Source organism: Hypanus sabinus, chromosome 24 (assembly GCF_030144855.1).
Source record: "Hypanus sabinus isolate sHypSab1 chromosome 24, sHypSab1.hap1, whole genome shotgun sequence".
Classification (NCBI taxonomy): domain Eukaryota; kingdom Metazoa; phylum Chordata; class Chondrichthyes; order Myliobatiformes; family Dasyatidae; genus Hypanus; species Hypanus sabinus.
In genome coordinates this window covers 602,523-627,406 of record NC_082729.1, presented here as the reverse complement: position 1 = coordinate 627,406, position 24,884 = coordinate 602,523, and the positions used below count along the sequence as shown (strand labels likewise).

The following is a 24,884-nucleotide window of genomic DNA, read 5'->3' as shown; positions in this document are numbered from 1 at the left end:
GAGGCAAAAATGATAGGGTCTTTTAAGAGATTCCTGGATAGATACATGGAGCTTAGAAAAGTAGAGGGCTATGGATAAGCCTAGGTAGTTCTAAGGTAAGGACATGTTCGGCATAGCTTTGTGGGCCGAAGGGCCTGTATTGTGCTGTAGGTTTTCTCTGTTTCCATGTTTCAAACAGGAAGGGAAAAACCCAATCTTAAAGATAGAAACTTAAAGAACAAAACCAATCTCGGCAGACACTGGAAGGACAAATATTTGCTCAACTTTTGGCAGTCATTGAACCATGCATTTTGCTCTGATCAATCAGTACAGCCAATTGCCCCTCTGCTGGGTCTCAGATAGCCCCTTCACAATCACTTCAGTACAAGATACTTCACTGGCTTATTCATTCAAAGACAGTGTCTGATTGGATTATTACCAACTGAGCCTTTTATTTTCTGTCAATTTCTGCCAGTTGAAGAAAGTATAGCTAATAGTTCGAAAAATGAAATTGTGATTCAAGTTGAGATTTGGTGCCTTATCTAGAATTATCTCATTTCATTGGGAGGAGGGGCAATTTGTGTCAACAGTACTTAAAAGTACAAGGGCTCTAAGCACACACAAAGGTTTATAAAATTCTTCAGTAACGTATGAGAGAAGCAAGGATTGGGTCTATCTGTCAGCCATAATTGAATGACAGAAAAGGCTTGAGAAGCAAATTGCACTACTCCTGAATATTTGATCCATATTTCTGGTCAAATTCAACTCTGTATACAAATGACAGTGTTTGACCAGCAACATTCTTACTCAAGTGTCCCCAAGAACTTGGAATAATCAAGTACCAAACCAAACAAAACAGAAAATAATGGAAACACTCTGTGGGTATATTAGTGAGATGGTGGGGGGGGGGGGGGGGGGAAGATGGGGAGAAAGAGGGAAAGAACACTAAGGAACATATCTGTTGCAACATGAAAAGCTGTAGAGAATGGCTAGTATGTAAAGCCACATTACTGGAGAGAGAATAATTGTGCTGTTACGTACTCGTGACACATGACAGTGGTACCCTTGTCACGTGACTGGGGTTGAAGCTATACTGGACTTGAGGTAATGGTCTTGTGATGGTGGAGTGACGTCATTTTCCCGCCTGTAGAGATCATGTGACAGGTTTTTTTCCCCAGGGTATAAAAGGAGGACCCCTCCCTGTGAGGAGGGACAGTTCGTGGCGGGATTTGCCATGTTGACTTCATGCCACTGCGTGATTTAATGTGATGACGCAGTTTAGTTGAAAGATGAAGTTTTATCTAATGCCTAAAGTTTAAAAGGTCATTGCCAGCAGTTTCTTTACAATACTGCTAGTTGAGAATCAGTGGAGAGTGAAGATCGGAGTTCGGGAGTTAAAGATCGAGAATCGATTTTCGACGGCGAAACGGGTTCGACCTTGTTTGATCCTTTTTGGAAGGAATTCGTTGACTGTTCTCGTGTTAATCTCTGCGGGATAGCAGAAAAGATTGAGGACAGTGTGATAAAGGAAAGGTCAGTGCCTTTAAGCCGTTACGTTTCGTAAATTCTTCGTGGGAAAAGTTCGACTTCGGGAAAGAAGCAAAGCGACGTGAAAGAGAATTTAAATCGTCTTAAAAGGTCCCTCTCTTAAATGGACTGTGAGCATTTTGAACTTGTGGCAATACTACTTTAAAGAACTGTTTTTGCAACATCGCTTTAAGAACTGTTTAAGCTGCCGCAGCTGATTTCCGGTTACGTTAGTGTTTGTTTACTTTTGGGGGGGGGGGTCTGTTTTCAGTGTTTAATAAACGTGTTATTTGTTATATAAACCCTTGCCTAACTCATATATTTATTGTTGCCTGAATACGTAACATAAATATGGGGGCTCATCCGGGATTGGATCATTTGAGTTTAAATGCTTGTTGAATTTTGAGTCTGTGTTTTGGAAACGGGGGATACTTGATTCTTTTGTTTGATTGAATTGTGAGTGGTGTTCGGCAACGATGGATATTGATGAATTTCTGGTTTCGCCAGGCGTGGAGTTGTTAGCGAGGGCGAAAAAATCTGAGGTGTATGAGATAGCTAGTAAATTGCAACTTAAAGGTATTTTGCAGACTACATCTAAGGCTGTGATACAGAGAAAAATCGCGTCACACTATGTGGATTCGGGTGTTTTGATGAATCGATTTTAGAGTCGTTTCCAATAAGTAATCTGGAGATGCAGTTGCGAATCGAACAAATGAAGTTGGAGCATTGTAAATTGGAGGCTGATCAGAAGAAAAGGAAATTTGAATATGCAATGGAGGAATTAAGGTCTGGGAATCAGTCTTCTGGTTCTAGAAAGCCGTTTGTTGCTAGTCAAGAAATTAAATTGGTCCCTCCGTTTAGTGAAACAGAAGTGGAAAGATATTTTCAACATTTTGAAACTATTGCTCGGATGTCAGAGTGGCCGAGAGATAAATGGTCAGTGTTGTTGCAGAGTGTAATTAAAGGTAAAGCACAGCAGGTTTACACAGCTTTAACTGCTACGCAAGCACTTGATTATGATATTGTGAAAATGCATATTCTAAAAGCATACGAGTTAGTCCCAGAAGCATATAGAGAAAGATTCAGAAGATTGAAAAAGTCTGTGGAAAAAACCTATGTGGAATTTGCCTATGATAAAGCTGTGTGTTTTGAGAGATGGGCTTCTTCTAAAAATGTAAATGGGGACTATGATACATTGAGAGAGCTGATTTTAATGGAGGAATTTAAAAGAAGCATTCCTGTTTAAGTAAGGACCTACTTAAATGAGAGAGATACTGATAAATTGCAGGACTGTGCTAGAATAGCTGATGAGTATGTTTTAATTCATAAGAATAAATTTCCTCAGGGTAGAATTTTTAAGAGGAAAAATAACATGGAGACTCAAAGTAAATCAGAAATTAAATCAGAAGTTAATGAGAAAGGTAAGGAGGAAGGAAAACCTATGAAGGAAAGGCAGTTTGGTCTTATTTGTAACTATTGTAAGAAGCCTGGCCATGTAATAGCTAACTGTTTTAGATTGAAAAAGAAGGAGAAGGAAGCAGTTCCAGATGCTTGTGTGCAACATACTGAAGCACCTGTAAAGTTACAGGGTTTGATAAACACAAATGAGGCTTTGTTAGAGTCTGATCAAGTTAAAAAGGGATATGATCATTTTATAACTGAAGGGTTTGTATCCTTGAAAGGAGGATCTACTCTGGTGCCAATAAAAATCCTTAGGGATACTGGAGCTTCTTAATCACTGATGTTAGACAGTGTGTTGAAGTTTAATGAAGAGCCTGACACTGGTGAGGTAAATTATGTAAGAGGTGTTGGGAGTGATTTTATGCCTGTACATTTACATAAAGTAAATTTAAAGTCAGGGCTAGTTACAGGATTTGTTAAAGTAGGATTACAGCATAGCTTACCTGTGAAGGGTATTTCTTTATTGTTAGGTAATGACTTGGCAGGTGGACAAGTTTTTCCTGAAGTGCATTTGACAATGGAGTCAGAGGAACCAGAGTTGAATTCTAACACAGTTTCTTCCTGTGTTGTGACTAGAGCTATGGCTAAAAAGATTGATGTGCAGAATGAGGTTGTTACTCAGGACTGTTCAACTCAGGATTCGAGTTTTGAGGATGTGTCAGAGAATTTCTTATCTTCGTTGTTTGAACAAGATTCTTGGACTAAGTCTGACTATGAAGATTTATCTCTGTCTTGGAAGGAGATGATAGCAGAGCAGAATAGAGACTCTGAGATTATAAAATTAAGAGAGCAAGCTTTATTAGATAGTGAAATTGAGAAGGTGCCAGTAGGATATTACTTGGAAAAAGGAGTGTTGATGAGGAAGTGGAGATCGCCTACAATTCCTGCAAGTGAGGAATGGAATGTTGTTTACCAGGTAGTTGTCCCTAAAGTTTATCGAAATGAGATTTTGACTTTAGCTCATAGTGTGCCTTTAGGTGGACATCAAGGGGTAAGGAAAACTGTGGACAAGATTTTAAAACATTTTTACTGGCCTGGTGCCTAGTCTAAGAAAAGATGTGGCGATGTTTTGTAAAACGTGCCATACTTGTCAAATTGTGGGTAAACCAAATCAAGTTACACCAGTAGCTCCATTACAACCTATTCCAGCATTTGGTGAACCGTTTTCTAAAGTTATGTAGATTGTGTTGGTCCATTACCAAAGACAAAAACTGGTTATCAGTACTTGTTGACTATCATGTGTACATCATCTAGGTTTCCAGAGGCAGTACCACTTAGGAATATAAAAGCTAAAACTGTGACAAAGGCCCTTATAAAATTCTTTACTTATTTTGGATTACCTAAGGAGATACAAACTGATCAAGGCAGTAATTTTATGTCTGATTGTTTCAACAGATATATAAATCGGGAGCTAGGCAAATCCTTTCGTCTGCATACCATCCAGAATCGCAAGGTGCCTTGAAGAGGTTTCATTCTACCCTCAAGAATATGATTAGGACATATTGTGTGGAAAATGAAAGTGACTGGGATAAGGGTATAAACTTACTTTTATTTGCAGTAAGGGAATCGGTACAGGAATCTTTGGGTTTTGGTCCATTTGAACTTGTGTTTGGGCATAGAGTTAGAGGACCTTTAGCTTTATTGAAAGAGCAGTGGATTAGTAAGGAAATACACATTAATTTGTTGGACTATGTTTTGAAATTTAAGGACAGGTTACATAAAGCTTGTAGCTTAGCCAAGGAAAATTTAAAGTTGGCTCAGGAGAAAATGAAAACTTGGTATGAAAGAAGCTAGGATGAGGATGTTTAAGCCTGGAGATAAGGTGTTGGTTCTTTTCCCGGTGCAAACGAATCCTTTACAAGCTAGATTTCATGGTCCTTATGAAATTGTGTCTAAAATCAATGATGTGGATTACGTGATAAAAAATCCAGATCGTAGAAGGTTAACACAACTTTGCCATATAAATATGATAAAACCATATTTTGAGAAACAATCTGATACTGTGACTGTTGTGGTTAATGAGAATGAGTTTGATTTAACTAGGAACATGATAGATGATTCATCTGACTTTCATTCTAAATCCAACATTGTTTCTGTTAGGTTACCAAATTCAACCATTCTGGAAAATATTGATGAGAAATTAGCACATTTACAGCTAGAGCAGAAACAACAGATGAAGGAATTAATTTTTAAATATAAGGATTTGTTTCCAGATGTTCCGAGAAGGACTACTATAGCTTCACATGATGTAGATGTTGGAGATGCCAAACCTATCGAACATCCATATAGGATGAACACAGAAAAATGGGAATTTGCTGAGAAAGAAATTGAATATATGTTAGAGAATACTATTATTAGACATTCTAACTTGAATTGGAGTTCACCATGTGTTATGGTGCCAAAACCAGATGGCAGTATTAGGTTTTGTACGGACTATAGGAAGGTGAATGCTGTAACAAAAACAGATGCATATCCAATTCCTAGAGTAGATGATTGTGTAGATAAAGTTGGAAAAGCAAAGTTCCTTACAAAGATTGATTTATTGAAAGGGTATTGGTGTGTTCCATTAACAGATAGAGGTAGAGAGATTTCTGCATTTGTAACTCCATCTGGGTTATATGAATATAATGTTCTTCCATTTGGGATGAAGAATGCCCCAGGTACTTTCCAGAGGATGATTAACTCTGTGATTCAGGGATTGAAAGATACTGATGCTTATATTGATGATTTAGTGACAGGAAATGATACTTGGGAAGCACACATTATTGTGGTGGAGAAATTGTTTGAAAGGCTTTCAAAAGCTAACTTAACTATTAATTTATCTAAGAGAGAATTTGGACATGCCACTGTGACTTAACTTGGTTATGTTGTGGGTCAAGGTAAGGTAGCTCCTGTTCAGGCAAAAGTTCAGGCAATTTTAGAGATTCCCACTCGAACGGGGAAAAAAACTCTCAGAAGATTTTTGGGAATGGTAGGATATTATCGAAAATTTTGTAAGAATTTTGCTAATGTTGCCCTTCCATTAATTAACCTCCTGCAGAAGAATGTGAAGTTTGTGTGGACAGTGCCTTGTCAAGAAGCATTTGAAAAATTGAAAACAATGATATGTCAACAACCTGTGCTTAAGGCACCTGATTTTGAAAAACCTTTTTCATTAGCTGTAGATGCTAGTGATGAGGCTGCGGGAGCAGTATTAATGCAAAGGAATGAGGGTGATGAGGTTGATCATCCAGTAGCTTACTTTTCTAAGAAATTTAATAAGCATCAAAGAAACTATTCGACAATAGAGAAAGAATTGTTATCTCTTGTTTTAGCTTTAGAATATTTTGAGGTATATGTTGGTACAACTCAAAAACCACTTATTGTTTACACTGATCATAATCCGTTAGTTTTTCTGAGTAAGATGAAAAACAAAAACAGAAGATTATTAAATTGGAGTTTGATGTTACAAGAGTACAATATTGTGATAACTCATATTAAAGGTAAAGATAATATGGTTGCTGATTGTCTATCTCGATGTTGAATGTACAATGTAAATTTTTTTATGGAGTGTTTTTTTTAATTGTAACACTCCTATTGTATTGTGAGTTATAAGCTGTTATATGATGGTATTGTATATTGTGTATGTTATAAAATTTATATATTTGTTTTTCTTGTAAGCAATTGTTAAAGATTTTTGTTCTTGTCAGACCAAAAATGTTTTTTTTTTTGGAGAGAGGTGTTACGTACTCGTGACACATGACAGTGGTACCCTTGTCACGTGACTGGGGTTGAAGCTATACTGGACTTGAGGTAATGGTCTTGTGATGGTGGAGTGACGTCATTTTCCCGCCAGTAGAGATCATGTGACAGGGGTGTTTTTTTTTACAGGGTATAAAAGGAGGACCCCTCCCTGTGAGGAGGGGCAGTTCGTGGTGGGATTTGCCATGTTGACTTCATGCCACTGCGTGATTTAATGTGATGACGCAGTTTAGTTGAAAGATGAAGTTTTATCTAATGCCTAAAGTTTAAAAGGTCATTGCCAGCAGTTTCTTTACAATACTGCTAGTTGAGAATCAGTGGAGAGTGAAGATCGGAGTTCGGGAGTTAAAGATCGAGGAGAATCGATTTTTGACGGTGAAACGGGTTCGACCTTGTTTGATCCTTATTCGGAAGGAATTTGTTGACTGTTCTCGTGTTAATCTCTGCGGGATAGCAGAAAATATTGAGGACAGTGTGATAAAGGAAAGGTCAGTGCCTTTAAGCCGTTACGTTTCGTAAATTCTTCGTGGGAAAAGTTCGACTTCGGGGACTGAAGCAAAGTGACGTGAAAGAGAATTTAAATCGTCTTAAAAAGACTCTCCCTTAAATGGACTGTGAGCATTTTGAACTTGTGGCAATACTACTTTAAAGAACTGTTTTTGCAACATCGCTTTAAGAACTGTTTAAGCTGCCGCACAGCAGCTGATTTCCGGTTACGTTAATGTTTGTTTACTTTTGGGGGGTCTGTTTTCAGTGTTTAATAAACGTGTTATTTGTTATATAAACCCTTGCCTAACTCATATATTTATTGTTGCCTGAATACTTAACAGTGCTAATATTGCAAGTGGATGGTATAAGCAGCCAGTTCTAATCCAAATTTTATAGCAGGTTTCCCAAATCATTAAATTCTAAAGCAAGTCCAGAAGCTTTGAATGTTCTCAGACAGAATATGCTAATTTTCTGTATGGGGATTCCTCCTGGATGAAGAATCTCGTGACTGCACTATACCAACATTCAGAAAGTAGATGACACTGCATGACACTATTTTTTTAGAAACACAGAAAACGTACAGCACAATACAGGCCCTTCAACCCACAAAGCTGAGCTGAACATGTCCTTACCTTAGAAATTACTTAGGGTTACCCATAGCCCTCTATTTTTCTAAGCTCCATGTACCTGTCCAGGAGTCTCTTAAAAGACCCTATCGTATCTACCTCCACCATTGTCGCCGGCAGCCCATTCCACGCACTCACCACTCTCTGCATAAAAAACTTAGCCGACATCTCCACTGTACCTACTTCCAAGCACCTTAAAACTGTGCCCTCGTGCTAGCCATTTCAGCCCTGGGAAAAAGCCAGAGTATCCACACAATTAATGCCTCTCATCATCTTATACACCTCTATCAGGTCACCTTTCATCTTCCGTCAATCCAAGGAAAAAAGACCAAGTTCACTCAACCTATTCTCATAAGGCATGCTCCCCAATCCAGGCATCATCCTTGTAAATCTCCTCTTCACCTTTTCTATTGTTTCCACATCCTTCCTGTAGTGAGGCAACCAAAACTGAGCACAGTACTCCAAGTGGGGTCTGACCAGGGACCTGCATAGCTGCATATATAGCAAAATAAGAAGATCCACAACTGGAAAGAATGTTGAACCTTGTTAGGGAACACTAGTAATCATTACCTTTAAACAGATACATGGGTAATTCATTCTGATTATACAGCCATTAATTAATGAAGTACTGGTAAGAGATCACCCTTAGAAATGGCAAGGCATCCTACTTGCATGGAATTGTCTGTGCAGAATTTGATTTAATCTCAAAAAAATTGAAATTATTCAGCTGGTCACCTCACATATTTCACTGAACTTACTAAGCAATTCCAGCATTTACTGCTTCAGTTCAGATTTGTAGCACCTGGAGTACTTTGCTTTTGGTTAAACACATGCGTCTACTCATCGCAATTTCTAAAGCATAACTGTGGATATGTACCCGTTACTACAAATAAGAGTTGTGCATTAGGATTTTAATATGTTTCATTTATCAAGAAAAAATTGATCAACTTACATCATGAGTTTCTGATCATCTGCCACAGAACCAAATAGAGATTCATGTAGCAAATGCCACGATACATCTTCCACTACTGCCGTATGACCCGTGAAGATGGTTTTTGCATCAACTATTTTTCCTTCTTTAGGCACAGCACTGATGTCCCATAAACAGATGGTCTGAGAATGAGAAATAGCAAAATATCAAATCTACCACACGTAAATCACCTTCCTGCTCTACATGCTCATTCTATATATTCATGTTACATTAAACCACTTTCATCCCCATGAAAAAAACAACAGAAAACTAAATAGAACTCAGGTATATTGTGCAGATGCTTAGGAATAGATCATTTTGTAGCAAATACAACAGTCATATTAATAAGTCAAAATTAATAGGCACTATCAGTAAATGCATTAAACTACCAATTTCACATTTACCACAATAATTCATCTTTGGCTCTGAAATTGCATAAGAGCAGATATAGGTATATAGATATTCTGTAGGTAGGAATTATTAGGTAGGTAAGAATTAAGTTGCAGAATAGAGAACATAGAGAACAGTACAAAAACTGTAATCAAATCCCCAACCCTCCCCCAAAGGTTCCTTATGTGTCAATAACTTCTATTCCCTTCTCCCCTATATGCCTAAATATACCTCCACAAACATATCTATACCATCAGTGTGAAGCACTCACTGTAGTAGCAACCTTCACTCAAAGCAATACTGTCAATTGAATCCTTAAAGCATTAATGACAATACTTACATGATCATCTGAAGCACTAAGTAAATGGCCACTAAGATTTGGATTCCAAGAAAGCCCATAACCTTCCTTCTGATGTCCTCGCAACCGAAGATCTGGATTGCATTCACCAGAAGGATCTGTGTGGTGATAAATAAGTCAAACATGTCAAAAATCCTGATCTATTCGGAAGTGGATAACAGACTTTAAAAAAACTGAAACTATCAAATGGAACCTATGGAATGGTGAAAACCCTTGATAGAGTTGATGTGAAGAGGGTGTTTCCTCTACTGGGAGTGCCTAAGACCAGAGGACACAGCCTCAGAACAAAAGGGTGTTCTTTTAGAAAAAAGAGATGGAGGAATTTCTTTAGCTAGAGGGTGGTGAATCTGTGGAATCCATTGCCAGAGGCAGCTGCAGAGGCCAAGTCTGTACGTTATTTAAGACAATGGTTGATAGTTTCTTGATTGGTCAGGGTGTGAAGGGATACAGAGAGAAGGCAGGAGATTGGGGCTGAGAGAAAAAAAATGGATCAGCCATAATGAAGTGGCAAAGTAGACTTGATGGGCCAAATGTCTTATGAAATAAAATCTATTTACTAGGAGTAGAGCTTTATTATCTTTAATATTATTCATCTAGTCAAACAGAACATTTACACTCAGTGGTCAAATTATTAGGTACACCTGTTCGCTAAAGCAAGCGTCTAATCAGCCAAACGTGAGGCAGCAACTCAATGCATAAAGGCATGCAGACATGGTCAAGAGTTTCAGTTGTTCAAACTAAATATTAGAATGGGACAGAAATGTGATCTAAGTGACTTTGACTGTGGATAATTGCTGGTGCCAGATGAGGTGGGTTGTGTATCTCAGAAACAGCTGATCTCCTGGGATTTTCATGCACTTTCGCTAGAGCAAGGGTTCTCAACCTGGGGTCCACTGACCCCTCAGTTAATGGTAGGGGTCCAAGGCATAAAAAAGGTTGGGAACCCCAGCATGGAGTTTACAGAGAATGGTGCAAAAACAAACAAATTAACATCGTGGCAGTTCTATGAGTGAAGAATGGCCAGACTGACTCAAGCTTACTTCGATACATTTTAAATTTAGAAATCGAGACAGTAAAATGTGAAAATAGTTGTGGGAGCTGAAAAATTTTACAAGGAATTGTAGATAAGGTTATGATAAATGCATTTCTGCTTGCCTTCACAGGCCAGTGAGTCACTATTACTGTGCGATGTCATGTTGCAATAGTACCAAATATTAGTTAAACCATACTAGGAGTATTTTGTCTTGTTCTATTTACCACACTTTAGCATGCACAGGAGATTCACTTGTCTGATGCCTGGAATGGAGGGCTGTAGATATTTTTATTTGTTCATTCTTATTGGAATACAGGAGGTTGAGGAGTTTATAAAATCATGAAGGACAGAGTCTAGAACTAGAGGGCACAGGTTTAAGGTGGGGGGGGAGAGGAGAGAAGATATTTCAAAAAATTGGATGGGGAGGGGAGTAAATTTTTCCCACAGAGGGCAGTGAATATCTGTAATGTGCTGTGTGGAGCTAGTGGAGGTGAATATAATTAAAATGGTAGATGTTTGATAGCATAGAGGAATACAGGTGTAATGTGGGCAAGTGAAAACACTGCGGTCAGTCGGACAAGTTAGGTTGAAAGAGCTCGTTTCTGTGCTGTATAATTCTATCAATAAGATTAGTTGTTCCCCTCTGCACCATCCCCACAGAGACCAGATCATCAAGCCAATTTAAATCCCACAGCTGCCATGTTAGAATCAAAAGCCAGGTCACTGTTTCATTCATCCAGGTGTTTCAATGACCAGTCCACAAATTTACCAGAATATATCCTGGATTAGAGGGCTATAAGGAGAGGTTGGACAAGAGTTGTTTTCTCTAGAGTGCCAAAAGCTATGGGGAATTCTGATAGCGCTTTCCAAGAATAAGACAGACATGGATAGTTCAGACAGCAAATATTGTTTTCCCAGGGTTGAAATGCCCAACACTCTCATGCATGTATTTAAGGTGATTGGGTGCCTAGAATGCAATGCCAGAAGTGCTGGTGGGTGCAAAAATGCTAGGGGTAGTCAAGAAACACATGAATGTGTAGGAAATGGAGGAATATAGACATTATGTAAAAGGAATTGATTATTTAATTAGCTCAGACAACACTATGGACTGAAGACCATGTTCCTGAACTGTATTAATCCATTCGATAATAGAACTCAATGCTCCTTTTATCTCACATTGGACTGCTAGGTTAGAGAGTGAAAGTAGGCAGGTAGACAGGGTGGTAAAGGCAGTATATGGCACGTTAGCCTTCATCGATTAGAGCAGTGAACCCAAGAGTCAAGAGATGTTGGTAAGACTGCACTTGAGAATACGGTGTACAGTTTTTGGTCATCTTGAAAGACATCATTAAACTAGAATGAATGCAGAGCAGATTTGAGTACTGGAGCAGGCTAGACTTTATTATAGAGGCGTCTGAAATCATGAGTGGCATAGATAGGGTCAGTGCACATATTCTTTCCCCCACATGGAAGGGGAACCAAAAACTAACAGACACAAGTTTAATGTGAGAGGTAAAAATTTTAGAAGGTGAAATTTAGACTATAGGGGCAACTTCTTCATGCAGGCACATAAGGAATGAGCTGCAAGACGGTGGCTGAGGCAGTTACATTAATAATATTTAACAGACAGTTGGGTAAGTACGTGGATAGGAAAGGTTTAGAGGAACATTGGCAAACATGGCCAGTGTACACTGGGCCAGTGGACACCATGACCAAGGTTAGACCAATAATTAAATCCACATCTAGTCATCAATAGTTGATTTATTATTGTCCTATGTACCATATTTAGGTAATTCTTGCAAAGAAGAAACATTGGAACATCATATGGACTCTATAAGATGAGGACAGGTTTAGATAGGTAGGCAGAGGGATTCTGATAATTGCTGCCTGAAAGGATCATGGGAAACCATTCACAATACAAGATCAGTCTACTAACTTTTAGACTAATAACTTAACTTGGACTGCTTTAAAACATATCTGTCAACTGTGAACCAAAACAGTACATTGCATTTCAGCAATGCTGTTGGTTCTTACCCCTTCCATAAAGATGATGCTGGAAATCAATTCAAAGCTGAGTGGCATTAAAGCACCATTGCTCCATGCAATGCTTATATTTACCTGGTTTGGAAGGATGTTTCGTATAATCAAAGACCAGCACATCGCTGGAGGGAGTCTTTGTAGCAATAATACAAGGATTCTGAGGCATGTAGCGTGCACGATTCACTTCCCCTTCATGGTTGATTTTAATTTCAATTTCTATTTTTCCACTAACAGAACCAAATCCACCAAATTCTGCAAAAGAAACAATTTACAAACAGAAAAGATTAACATAGCCAATTCATCAATCCTAACAAATACAAAATCAAAGATTCCTTCGAACTTCCAAGATATTCTGACAGTAAAAAGAGCCTTTTTAAATATTCAAGATGGTACCTGGTACCTTTTTAATTTAAAGTTTGCATATGTTATTAATCCATGATACTTGAAAGAATTTCACAAACTACACCATTTTGGAGCTTTCAAGTAATCAGTAAACTGTGACAGAATAAAAAAGCAAGTGTGACTGAACATAGCTTGACTCCACTCTTCAAGAAGGGAGGGAGGCAGAAGAAAGGAAATTATAGGTCAGTTAGTCTGACCTCAGTAGTTCAGAAGATGTTGGATTCAATTGTTAAGAATGTGGTTTTGGGGTACTTAGTGGCATGTGACAAAATAGGCTGTGTTCAGCATGGTTTCTTCAAGGGAAAATCTTGCCCAACAAATCTGTTGGAATTCTTTGAAGAAACAATAAGCAGGATAGACAAAGGAGAATCGGTCGATGTCGTGTACCTGGATTTTCAGAAGGCCTTTGACAAGGTGCCACACATGAAGCTGCTTAATAAGTGACTAGTCCATGGTATTACAGGGAAGAATCTAGCATGGATAAAGCAGTGGTTGATTAGCAGGAGGCGAAGAGTGGGAACAAAGGGAGCCTTTTCTTGCTGGCTGCCGGTGACTAGTTGTGTTCTGCAGGGGCCTGTGTTGGGACCAATTATTTTTACATTATTTGTCAATGATTTGGATGATGGAATAGATGGCTTTGTTGTAAAGTTTGCAGACAATATGAAGATAGGTAGAGAGGTACGTAGTTTTGAGAAAATAGGGAGGCTACAGATGGACTTAGACAAATTAGGAGAATGGGCAAAAAAGTGGCAAATGAAATATAGCATCAACAAGTGTATGGTCATACACTTTGGTAAAAGAAATGAAAGGGTTGACTCTTTTCTAAATGGAGAGAAAAATACATATATCTGAGGTGCAAAGGGATTTGGGAGTCCTTGTGCAGGATTCCCTAAAGGTTAATTTGCAGGTTGAGTCTGTGGTGAGGAAGGCAAATGCGCTATTAGCATTCACTTCAAGAGAATTAAAATATAAGAGCAAAGGTGTTATGTTGAGACTTTATAAAACACTGTCGAGGCCCCGCTTGGAATATTATGTGCAGTTTTGGGGTCCTTATCTTAGAAATGACGTGCGAAAACTGGAGAGGGTTTAAAGAAGGTTCACGAAAATGATTCCAGGATTAAACATCTTGTCAAATGAAGAGCTTTTGATGTCTCTGGGCCTATTTTCACTGGAATTTAGAAGAATGAGCAGTAAACTATTTGAAACCTGTCAAATAGTGAAAGGGCTTGATAGAGTAGATGTGGAAAGGACATTTCCTCTAGTGGGAGTGCTTAAAACCAGAGGGCATAGCCTGAAAATAGAGGGGCATCCTTTTAGAAAGGAGATGAGGAGAAATTTCTTTAGCCAGAATGTTGAATCTGTGGAATTCATTGCCACAGGCAGCTGTGGAGGACAAGTCTTTATGTATATTTAAGGCAGAGGTTAATAGATTCTTGATTGGTCAGGGCATGAAGGGATACAGGGAGAAGGCATGAGATTGGGGCTGAGAGGAAAAATGGATCAGCCATGACGAAATGGTGGAGCAAACTCAAAGGGCCAAATGGCCCAATTCTGCTCCTATATCTTATGACTTTTCAGTGCTTAGAAAACACTCAATTCCCATATTTTCTGCAATCAGTAGATAAGGTCTTGAGACATGTTAGGATGTTCCCTGCTTAGCCCTGGTTTCCTAATGCTTATTTATTGGATGCTTGTGAATATTAGATGTAGAGGCTGGACAGCATGTGGCTTTCATCCTTTAAGTTTAGGAGGCTGAGATGTGACTATAAATGTTTATAAAAGCATGAGGGGCATAGAAAATGAGGATGGTCACAGTCCCTTTCCCCAATCATCGTTTTGTGCCATGTCATTTAACACGGCCTTCTTCTGGGCAGTGCCTTTACAAGATTGGTGACCCCCAGCCATTATCAACACTCTTCAGAGATTGCCCGGTTCTAGTGGTGATATAACCAGGACATGATGTGCACCAGCTGCTCATATGACCATCCACCACTTGCTCCTATGGCTTGACATGATCCTGATTAGGGGGTTAAGCAGATGCTACACCTTACCCAAGGGGAGGTTATCAGAGAAAAGAAGTATCTTACTCCCCTTGGGTAGAGACATATCTCCACCACGCCACCTATTAGATATAGAGCAGAATTATGCATTTCATCATGCCTGATCCATTTTCCTCTCAGCCCTCATCTCCTGCCTTCTCCCCATGTCCCTTTATGCCCTGACTATCGAAGGATCTATCAGCCTCTGCCTTACATGTACCCAATGACTTGGCTTCCACAGCCATCTGTGGCAATGAATTCCACAGATTCACCAACCTCTGGCTAAAGAAATTCCTCCTCAACTCCATTCTAAATGGGCAACACTTTAGTCTGAGGCTGTGTCCTTTGGTCCTAGACATCCCCATCATAGGAAACATCTTCTTCATACCCACTCTACTATCAAGGCCTTTCAACTTTTGATAGCTTTCAATGAGATCCCCTCTGATTCTTCTGAATTTCAGTGAGTACAGGGCCAGATCATCAAACCCCCCTCATATGATAAGCCTATCTCCCTTGGTAGGGGAGTCTAAAATTAGAGATTTAAAAAGGGAGCTGAGGGGAATCTTTTACCACGCAGTGGGTGCTGGGTACCTAAAACAAGCTGCCAAACATACTGGTGGAGGTGGCAAAATGACAAAAGGTGAAGGCATCGAGGGATATGGGACAAATGCAGGCAGCTATGTCATGGATAGAGACAGCATGGATGAGTTGAACTAGTTTCCAAGTTGTAAAATTCTGTGACTTCAAAACTAGATTAAACTGGAATCGATAATCCAAGACTCATACTTGAACAGCCAACTGGGCAGCAGGGTAAATTTCACCCAGAACATGACAAAACACATGGGAATAGAGTGGGGAATCACTTTACATCAGTACTTAAGAAGTTAACTTGAATTATGCATGGCCTTTAGCTGCAGTTATTAGTTGCATAGGAACGAAGTGGGTAGGAAACTTCTGTCAGAGCACCAAAATGCAAGTTGTACAAATACACATGCCCCATGTCACAAACTATAACGGAAAAATCTTAACTCTATCTCTACAGATCAAAAATATTTTGCACTTAAAGAATCTCACCTCCCTTCTCACTATCATAATGAGAAGCATCAAACTGTGCATCATCATTTGGAAGCTGAACACTGGCAATGACTAAATGGTTTTGCTCATCAGACGTATGGGTTCCAAGGACCAACCTGTGAACACTGTAATCCTTCCCTTCAGGCCTGTAGATCATGAAATATTACAATTAACAGATCATCCAAGAAATTGAAGTTTTCTTTTAACACAGAAAAATGTACCATAAAATAAAAAGCACACTCCAAATGTACCATCACTTTCTCAAACCATTTTTGCTGGCTACAAAGTGGCCAGGTGTCAAACAGTCTACAAGAAAGCATTTTTTTCAAGCTTCCTTCATTTAAATAGATTCTGAACAGGACTTGCAGCTCAAGTGGACATCCAAGTGGTTCTGCATGCCAATAGCAACTCTGCATTAAACACAAGCCACTACCTCATAAGACATTTCACTCAATCTATCAATATTTATTTTATTTTATCTTTATTTGGAGTTACCATACAGTAATATACGAATTACACCCATGTGACCAATTAACCTACTAACCTGCACATCTTTAGAATGTGGGAGAAAAATGGAGCAGCAGGAGGTAGCCCACATGGTCACAAGAAGAAAATACAAACTCATTAACAAGACAGCAGCAAGAATTGAACCTAGGTTGCCAGCGCTGTAAAGAGTTACGCTACCATGCCACCCAAATATCAGAAACAGCAAGAGACCCTAAAAATGAAGAGGTAGTGCACCACAGGCCAATGCAGTGGTCACTGAAATAGTGCAGTGAGATCTTAATGGCATGTAAAAGTAAAAACCAAAATAGGAAGATCAGGCAGTTGAATGCACACTAAAGATATCCTACAGGAAGCCATTAGATTCCTGGAGAACCAGGAATATATCTGTATAGTTTTATATCTCAGACAGATATGGAATGGAAATAAACCCATCGGCCAAATGAGTCGGTGCTGACCTTAATTCCAATTCTTTCCTCATTCACACAGAATCTGGATGGAGTCAATTGCTCACTTACGACACAACAAACAATTTACAGAGGCCAATGAACCTACTAACTTGCATTTACTCAGGATTAATTTGGAGCACCAGGGTCACAGGAAGAACATGAAAACTCCAAATGGACTGAATCTAGATCTCTAGCGAGGTGAGACAGCCGTTTTACTAGCTGCACAAACAGTTCCATCCAATGCATTCACAAGGGATAGGTCTCACCTAAACAAAACTAGGACCAATGGGCAAATCACTGGGGAGGGGAAACAAGCACCAGTATGTAGTAACAAACAGGACAGGAATGTTAAACAGCAATAGTAAAATATTTGACTATTAGGAGCAGATTGCCAAGAATGCAGCAGCTGTTTGAGAGTCCGTATAAAAACACAAAGAGCAGTGAATAGGGTCAGTGAACTGCAATGATTAAGGCATGCAGGATCGTGATAGAGGACATTAATCAAGACCCAGTTTGGAGAAGACACATGACTGGGCACTTAATATCCCTGATACAAATTCCTTGGAACTCTTTCTGACAAGGCAATGAAGTAGACTCATTGAATTATGTGAAAGGCAGAGATTGGTAGATTCTTCATAAGCAAAAAGCTAAACATTACTGGAACATGGAGCTGAGATTATAGAGCAACCACGGCCCTTACTGCTAGAGCAAATTCAAGGAATCAACTGACCAACTCCTAATGTTCAGAAAAGATGAGCATAGTGGTGGCAGGCAGAATGGAAGAACTAAGCATGAAAAGAATGCCAAGGGGTCAAGTACAAAAGTCAGTGAAAGTAAAAAAAAAACAGAATGCACACACGGGAAATCTGAAATTAAATGCTAAAAATACTCCAGTCAGGCAGCATCTGTAGGAAGCAAAACAGGGCTTATATTTCAGGTAATCAGAACCGGGAAAGAGGCCAAAGGAGTTTGCTAGGCTGTCAGGAGAATGGAGATGTTTCTGATGGACTATTAGCAGGCAGCTGAAGAGTTCGTATAGAACATAGAACAGTACTGCACAGTACAGGCTCTTCCACCCACAATGTTGTGCCAACCTTTAAACCCTGCCTCCCATATAACCCCACATCTTAAATTCCTCCGTATACCTGTTTAGTAGTCTCTTAAATTTCACTAGTGTATCTGCCTCCACTACTCACTCAGGCAGTGTATTCCACGCACCAACCACTTTCGAGTAAAAAACCTTCCTGTGATATCCCCTTGAACTTCCCACCCCTTACCTTAAAGCCATGTCCTCTTGTATTGAGCAGTGGTGTCCTGGGGAAGAGGCACTGGTTGTCCACTCTATCTATTCCTCTTTATATCTTGCGTATCATCCTCCTTCTCTCCAAAGAGTAAAGCCCTATCTTCCTTAACCTCTGATCATAATGCATACTCTCTAAACCAGGCAGCATCCTGGTAAATCTCCTCTGTACCCTTTCCAATGCTTCCACATCCTTCCTATAGTGAGGCGACCAGAACTGAAGACAGTACTCCGAGTGTGGCCTAGAGCTAGTTTTTTGTTTTTTTAAATTTTATTGAATTTTCAAATGATTATAGAAGGAAAGAAAAAAAAAATTATCAACCCTTCCCCCCTCCCCCCCTAACATATCCCTATAGAAAGAAAGAAAAAAAGAAAGAAAGAATGCCTGGATATCAGAAGATCCCCACATGTTCCATGGAGTTCATAATAACTTTAGTACATATATTTATTTATTTCCCCAAATAACCAGTAATTTTATCTTCGGAGCACCTATACACTTAGTCCTATCTTTTGTAAATAAGGGCACCAAATTTTCAGAAATGTTTCATATTTATCTCTTAAGTTATAAGTAATTTAGAGCTAGTTTTATAGAGCTGCATCATTAGCTCGCGACTCAAACTCTATCCCTCGACTTATGAAAGCTAACACCCTATACGCTTTCTTAACTACCCTATCTACCTGTGAGGCAACTTTCAGGGATCTGTAGACAAGTACCCCCAGATCCCTCTGCTCTTCCACACTACCAAGTATCCTGCCACTTACTTTGTACTCTGCCTTGGAGTTTGCCCTTCCAAAGTGTACCACCTCACACCTCTCCAGGCTGAACTCCATCTGCCACTTCTGCATCCTATCAATGTATCTCTGCAACCTTCGACAATCCTCTACACTATCCACACCACCACCAACCTTTGTGTCATCTGGAAACTTGCCAACCCACCCTTCTACCCCCACATCCAGGTCGTAAATAAAAGTCACGAAAAGTAGAGGTCCCAGAACCGATCCTGTGGGACACCACAAGTCACAACCCTCCAATCCGAATCTACTCCCTCCACCACGACCCTCTGCTTTCTGCAGGCAAGCCAATTCTGAATCCACCTAGCCAAACTTCCCTGGATCCCATGCCTTCTGACTTTCTGAATAAGCCTACCATGTGGAACCTTGTAAAATGCCTTACTAAACTCCATGTAGGTCACATCCACTGCACTACCCTCATCTATATACCTGGTCACCTTCTCAAAGAACTCTACCAGGCTTGTTAGACACAATCTGCCCTTCGCAAAGCTAAGCTGACTGTCCCTGATCAGACCATGATTCTCTAAATGCCCACAGATCCTATCTCTAAGAATCTTTTCCAACAGCTTTCCCACCACAGACTCAAGGCTCACTGGTCTACAATTACCCGGACTATCCCTACAACCTTTTTTGAACAAGCGGACAAATCATTGTCCTCTCTTGGGTTCTCTAGTTCATTCAGTTGAACTGCTAATCACAAAAGATTATTTGAGGGTAAACTGATGGTGCATTAATTATCCATATTAAATTTGCCCTGATTCAGGTAAATAGGCTACACCCATGCAACCCTATACATTGTTGAATAGACACCAGCATTCTAACTGTATGGAACACCTTGGCTAAAAGCTGGTTTTGAAGCACAGATCATCAGTACAACAGCTGAGATGATGACGGGCTTAGTAGCTTTTGCTATACGTTGGATATTCAGACAAACAGACTTAAGTCTTGTTTATGTGATGGTAATTCGAGAAGAAGCAGTATCTCTCAGCCATTGGGAACACTAAGAATAGATGAGCTAAAATCGTAAGTTTTGCTTGAAATTAAGGGTCACAAAAAGAAGAGGAGTAACATATATTAATGGAGTTTTACCAGAGAGAGGAACTTAAATGTAGACATGTTTAATGGACAATGTTTAATCTCCAATTATATGATTACCCTTCCTTAAGCCAGATCCATACCTGGAAACATCAGGTAGCCATTGGGCAGTCAGACTTGGCCATTCCAGAGCATGAGTCATAACCAGGTCATACAAGAAGGGAGTATTTTTCTTCCAGATCTTGTATTCTTCATTAATGACACGTTCTTCCACAGCATCATCAAAGGCTGCTGCAAATACACAACTTGTCATCAGTGGCAAACAAAAATTCCACAATCTATATTGCTTACTGATATTCTACCACTGACCCACAATTTATTCCCGACCAAACAGAAATATTGTTTTACTTATAATAAAATTAACATCCTGTTGTTATACTGCACAACTCTCATTAGATTGATTCTAAACTGCAAATCTTCATTAGATTATAAAACAAGCAGCATTTCTTGTCACCAAATAACAGTAAACTTACAAAATCTGAGTGAGGTAAAACACTTTTGAATTTTTATGTTGGCTAAAGAAACAGGGAAAGAATACTCAGAGAATATAGTCAGCTAAAGGAATGAAATTAAGTGTTAAAAGATTACCCTTTGTCTCAACAAGGAGCTAAGGCAGTGACTACCATAACTAGAAATTAACTATATATTTTTTAAAACTGCAAGCAGTTTAAAAAAAACTAGAATCTTATTTAAGATTTGAGAACTTCCCTCTAAACAATCTACCTCATGAACTGCACCAACCCAAAATTTCATGAGTGAACAAACTACTTACTTCTGGCAACAGAATTGAGGAACTTTGAGCAACAAACACAAGAAATAATAAGTGTTCCCTGAAACCTGCCAGGCTGCTCTGCCAAGGCCACAACTTCATCTAACTCACTTTGTGCCTGTTCTATTCACAGACAAAAGATCTTACAGGCTTGTGTGAATATATTCAATGACTCAGCATTCCATAGTGCAGAATTTTAAAGATCTGAGACCTTCAGATGATATTCCTCCCCATCTTCACCTTGAAGGACATTTGTTCTGAAACTACATCTGCCCACTACTGATATTTTTTCCCCTCTTCTATATTTGTATTGCATTAAACTGCTGCTGCTAAGTTTATAAACTTCAAATCACATGCTGGTGATATAAACCCGATTCTGATATTCCACAAGAGGAAGAAACATCAAGTCAATCTTTTTCTCAGGTTAGCAAGAGAGCCAGTTTTAGGTCAGAAGAGAGAAATGTAAAGATCCGAGGGGCAGGTTTTCCCCCAAAGAGAGGTGGTTACACAGAAACAGCTCCCAGAGGTGGTGGCAGAGACAGATACGATATTGTTTAAGACATTCGGAAAGGTACTTGGATAGGAAACGACTAGGAGTACATGGACCCCAAACAGACAAATGTGATGAGCATAGATAGGCATCACATCTGGCATGGACAGATTGGGCCAAGGGTTCAGTTTCTGTGCCATTCAGCTCTCCAAGACCCTTAGAAGTGTGAAGCAGCTGCGATAACTGTGAAGCCAATTGCAGAAATAATTACACAGAATATTTTTTATATTTCAAAGTTATGTCAAATGTATACAAGTCTAGTCACGGCTCTTTCAAAGTGTACAGCACCGTTGGAAGGATGTATTGTCCTTTTAAAGAATTACAATACAGACCAATGCCAGACTTAAAGGCTTCAAATGCAATGATGTGTTGCAGGGAAACTACTGGGGGAACTCAACAGATCAGGCAGCACCTGTGAGAGGAAAGAAACTGTCACCGCTTTAGATCGAAACACTACAACCAATTAACAATCCTGCCACCCCCCCACAGATGCTGCTCGACCTGCTGAGTTCCTCCAGCAGATTAGATGTTGCTCCAGATTCCACCAGCTGCACTCTTTTGTGCCTCATATTGCAAAAATTGGGCTTCAATGTACTTGCATGCATGCAGAGTCCTAATCAAGACAACCGAAGTGATTAAGGTGATAATTTTCAGTGATCAATTTTTCTGGCAGCAAGGTCCAGGACTTATAAAACTTCCCTAACTGAAGAACCACTCCCGTATATCTTTAGACAGTTAAAGAACCACTTCTCCATACAAAGGGAGTGAAAATCTAGCTCTGCGGAATGGGTCACAGACTGGAAAGAATATTGGGCAAAAGAGTTAAACTCCTAAGATGAATTTAAGATATATCAGCAATTATTCAATTAAATAGCAGAAAACTAGCTTCCAAGGTTCATTAAAAAAAAAATTGAAACCAGAATTATTATCTCCAAAATGATCCCTACCTGAACTGGAAGGGGACCAATATCCTTGCGGGAAGGTTTACATAATTCCCTTTGTTAGTACTGCTCCAGGAAGAGGTTTAAATTAGTTGTAGGGAGATGGGAACCAAAGTGCCAGGGCAGATAGTGGAGCGGTTATGGAGAAAGATGATGTTAAGCCTACAAATAAAAACAGGAACCAAAAGGTTGAGCACAGTGGGACTAATGCCCTGAGTTGTTTCTATTTCAATGCACGAAGCAAGGCGGATGAGCTTAGACATGGATCAGTATGTGGAATTATGACAATGTCAAGCCAGTGTCAGACAGTACAGACTGGAGCTGACTACAGAGGCTATATGGGTGAAATTAAGAATGAGAAAGGGATTACCATGTTAAAGGAATTATATTATAAACCACCCAATAATCAGCTGGATTTAGAGAAACTAATGTGTAGAGATAGCAGAAAATTGAAAAAACAAAGTTGTAATAGTAACTTTCTACATTTTGACTGACTCGTATACTGTCAAAGAGCTGGATGGGATAGTTTGTCAAATGCATTAAGTTCCTTTGAATAATATACAGACATCCCAACTAGAGAGAGTGAGATACTGGATTTCTATTAGGGAAGGAGACAAGGGCAGTTGACAAAAGCATGTATAGGGGAACACTTTGGAACCAGTGATTATAATTTCATTTGTTTCAAAATAATTAAGAATAGAGGAATAGTTCACACTCTAAAATGAAAACAAATCAATTTTGATGGCATCTGAAAGGACTTGGCAAGTGTGGATTGGGACAGGTTGTTTTCTAAAAAAAAAATGGATGCTTGGTAAGTGAGAGGCATTCAAAACTCAAATTTTGAGAGTACAGAGTTTGCATGCTCCTGTTGGAATAAAAAGCAAAGCTAACAGGTTTAGAGAACTTTGGTTTTCAAAGGATACTGAAACCCTGATTAAGGAGTTGCATAGCAGGTGTGGACAGCAAGGTACTAATAAGATACTTGGGAAAAACAAGAAATGCAAGAGAACGGGGGGGGGGGGAATCAGGAGGGCAGACAAGGTAAAGGGGAATTTGAAGGGTTTCTACAGAAAAACTAAGTGGGCATAGAATGTGTGCTCATCGTCATCTGTTGCTGTAGCCCATCCACTTCATGGTTTGAAGTGTTGTGTATTCAGAGATGAACTTATGCACACCACTGTTGTAACACCTGGTTTATTTGAAATTGGCACCTTCTTGTCAGCTTGAACCAGTCTAGCCATTCTCCTCTGACCACTCTCTTTAACAAGGCGTTTTCACCCACAGAACTGCTGTTCACTGGCTATTTTGTTTTTCATATCATTCTCGGTAAACTCGAGACTGTTGTATGTGAAAATCCCAGGTGATCAGCTGTTTCTGAGATACTCAAACCATTCTGGTCAAAATCACTAAGATAACATTTCATGTTCAAAGTCACTTAGATCACACTTCTTCCTCTTTGTTGTGTTTGGTCTGAACAACTGAACCTCCTGACCACATCTGCATGCTTTTATGCATTGAGTGCTATCACATGATTGGCTGATTAGATATTTGTGTTAATGTGCATGTATACCTAATAAAGTGGCTACGGAGTGTATAAAGAGCAAAAGGATAGCAAGGGATAATACTGGTCCAGTTGAAGATCAGTTTGTCATCTACGCGCAGATGGGGGAGATCTTAAATGGATATATTTGCATTTACTCGGGAGACAAATAAAGAATCCACAAAATTGTGAAAAACACTAGAGAGGTCATGGACTACAGGAGGTCTGATAAAGACTTTGTGGGAGGCTAGTGCAGACATTGTAGGGTCCCTAGCAGAGATATTTAAAACATCATTAGCCACAGGTTAGGTGCTAAAGGATTGGAGGATAGTCAATGATAGTCAATAAATATTTAGGGAAATTATAATCTGACGTCAGTCATGGGTAAATTATAGATAGGTATTCTAAGGGACCGGATATATAAAAGTACTTAGATAAACAAGACCTGGTTATGGATAGTCACCATGGTTTTGTGTGGTAGGTTATATCTAACCAATCTTTTAGTTTATTCAGGAGTTAATCAGGAAATATGATGAAGGTAGTGGATGTTGTCTACATGAACTTCAGCAAAGCCTTATACGGGAGGTTGGTCAAGAAGGTTCAGTTGCTCGGCAGTCAGGATGAGGTAGCAAATTGGATTAGATATTGGCTTTGTGGGAGAAGATACACAGTTGCCTCTCTGAATGGAGGCCTGTGACTAGTGGTATGCCACAGGGATAGGTGGTGGGTTCATCGTTGTCATCTATATGAATGATAATGCAGTAAACTGGATCAGCAAATTTGCAGATGACACCAAGATTGGGTGTAGTGGACAG

At 39.4% G+C, this 24,884-nt stretch overlaps 1 protein-coding gene across 4 annotated transcripts in view; it reads right to left on the bottom strand.

Annotated features, from left to right (window-relative positions):
* Window positions 1-24,884, bottom strand: part of LOC132380379 (histone-binding protein RBBP4) — a 53,266-nt gene that overhangs the window by 21,619 nt on the left and 6,763 nt on the right. For 2 of the 4 annotated variants that reach the window (XM_059949111.1, XM_059949113.1), the window contains 5 exons: window positions 20,353-20,500; window positions 16,130-16,275; window positions 12,693-12,866; window positions 9,524-9,639; window positions 8,776-8,936 (listed from right to left, as the gene is read on the bottom strand). In XM_059949111.1, the coding sequence (XP_059805094.1) occupies window positions 8,776-8,936; window positions 9,524-9,639; window positions 12,693-12,866; window positions 16,130-16,275; window positions 20,353-20,500 (745 nt within the window). The remainder of the gene's footprint in view (window positions 1-8,775; window positions 8,937-9,523; window positions 9,640-12,692; window positions 12,867-16,129; window positions 16,276-20,352; window positions 20,501-24,884) is intronic. The other 2 variants (XM_059949112.1, XM_059949114.1) reach the window with 1 other exon arrangement.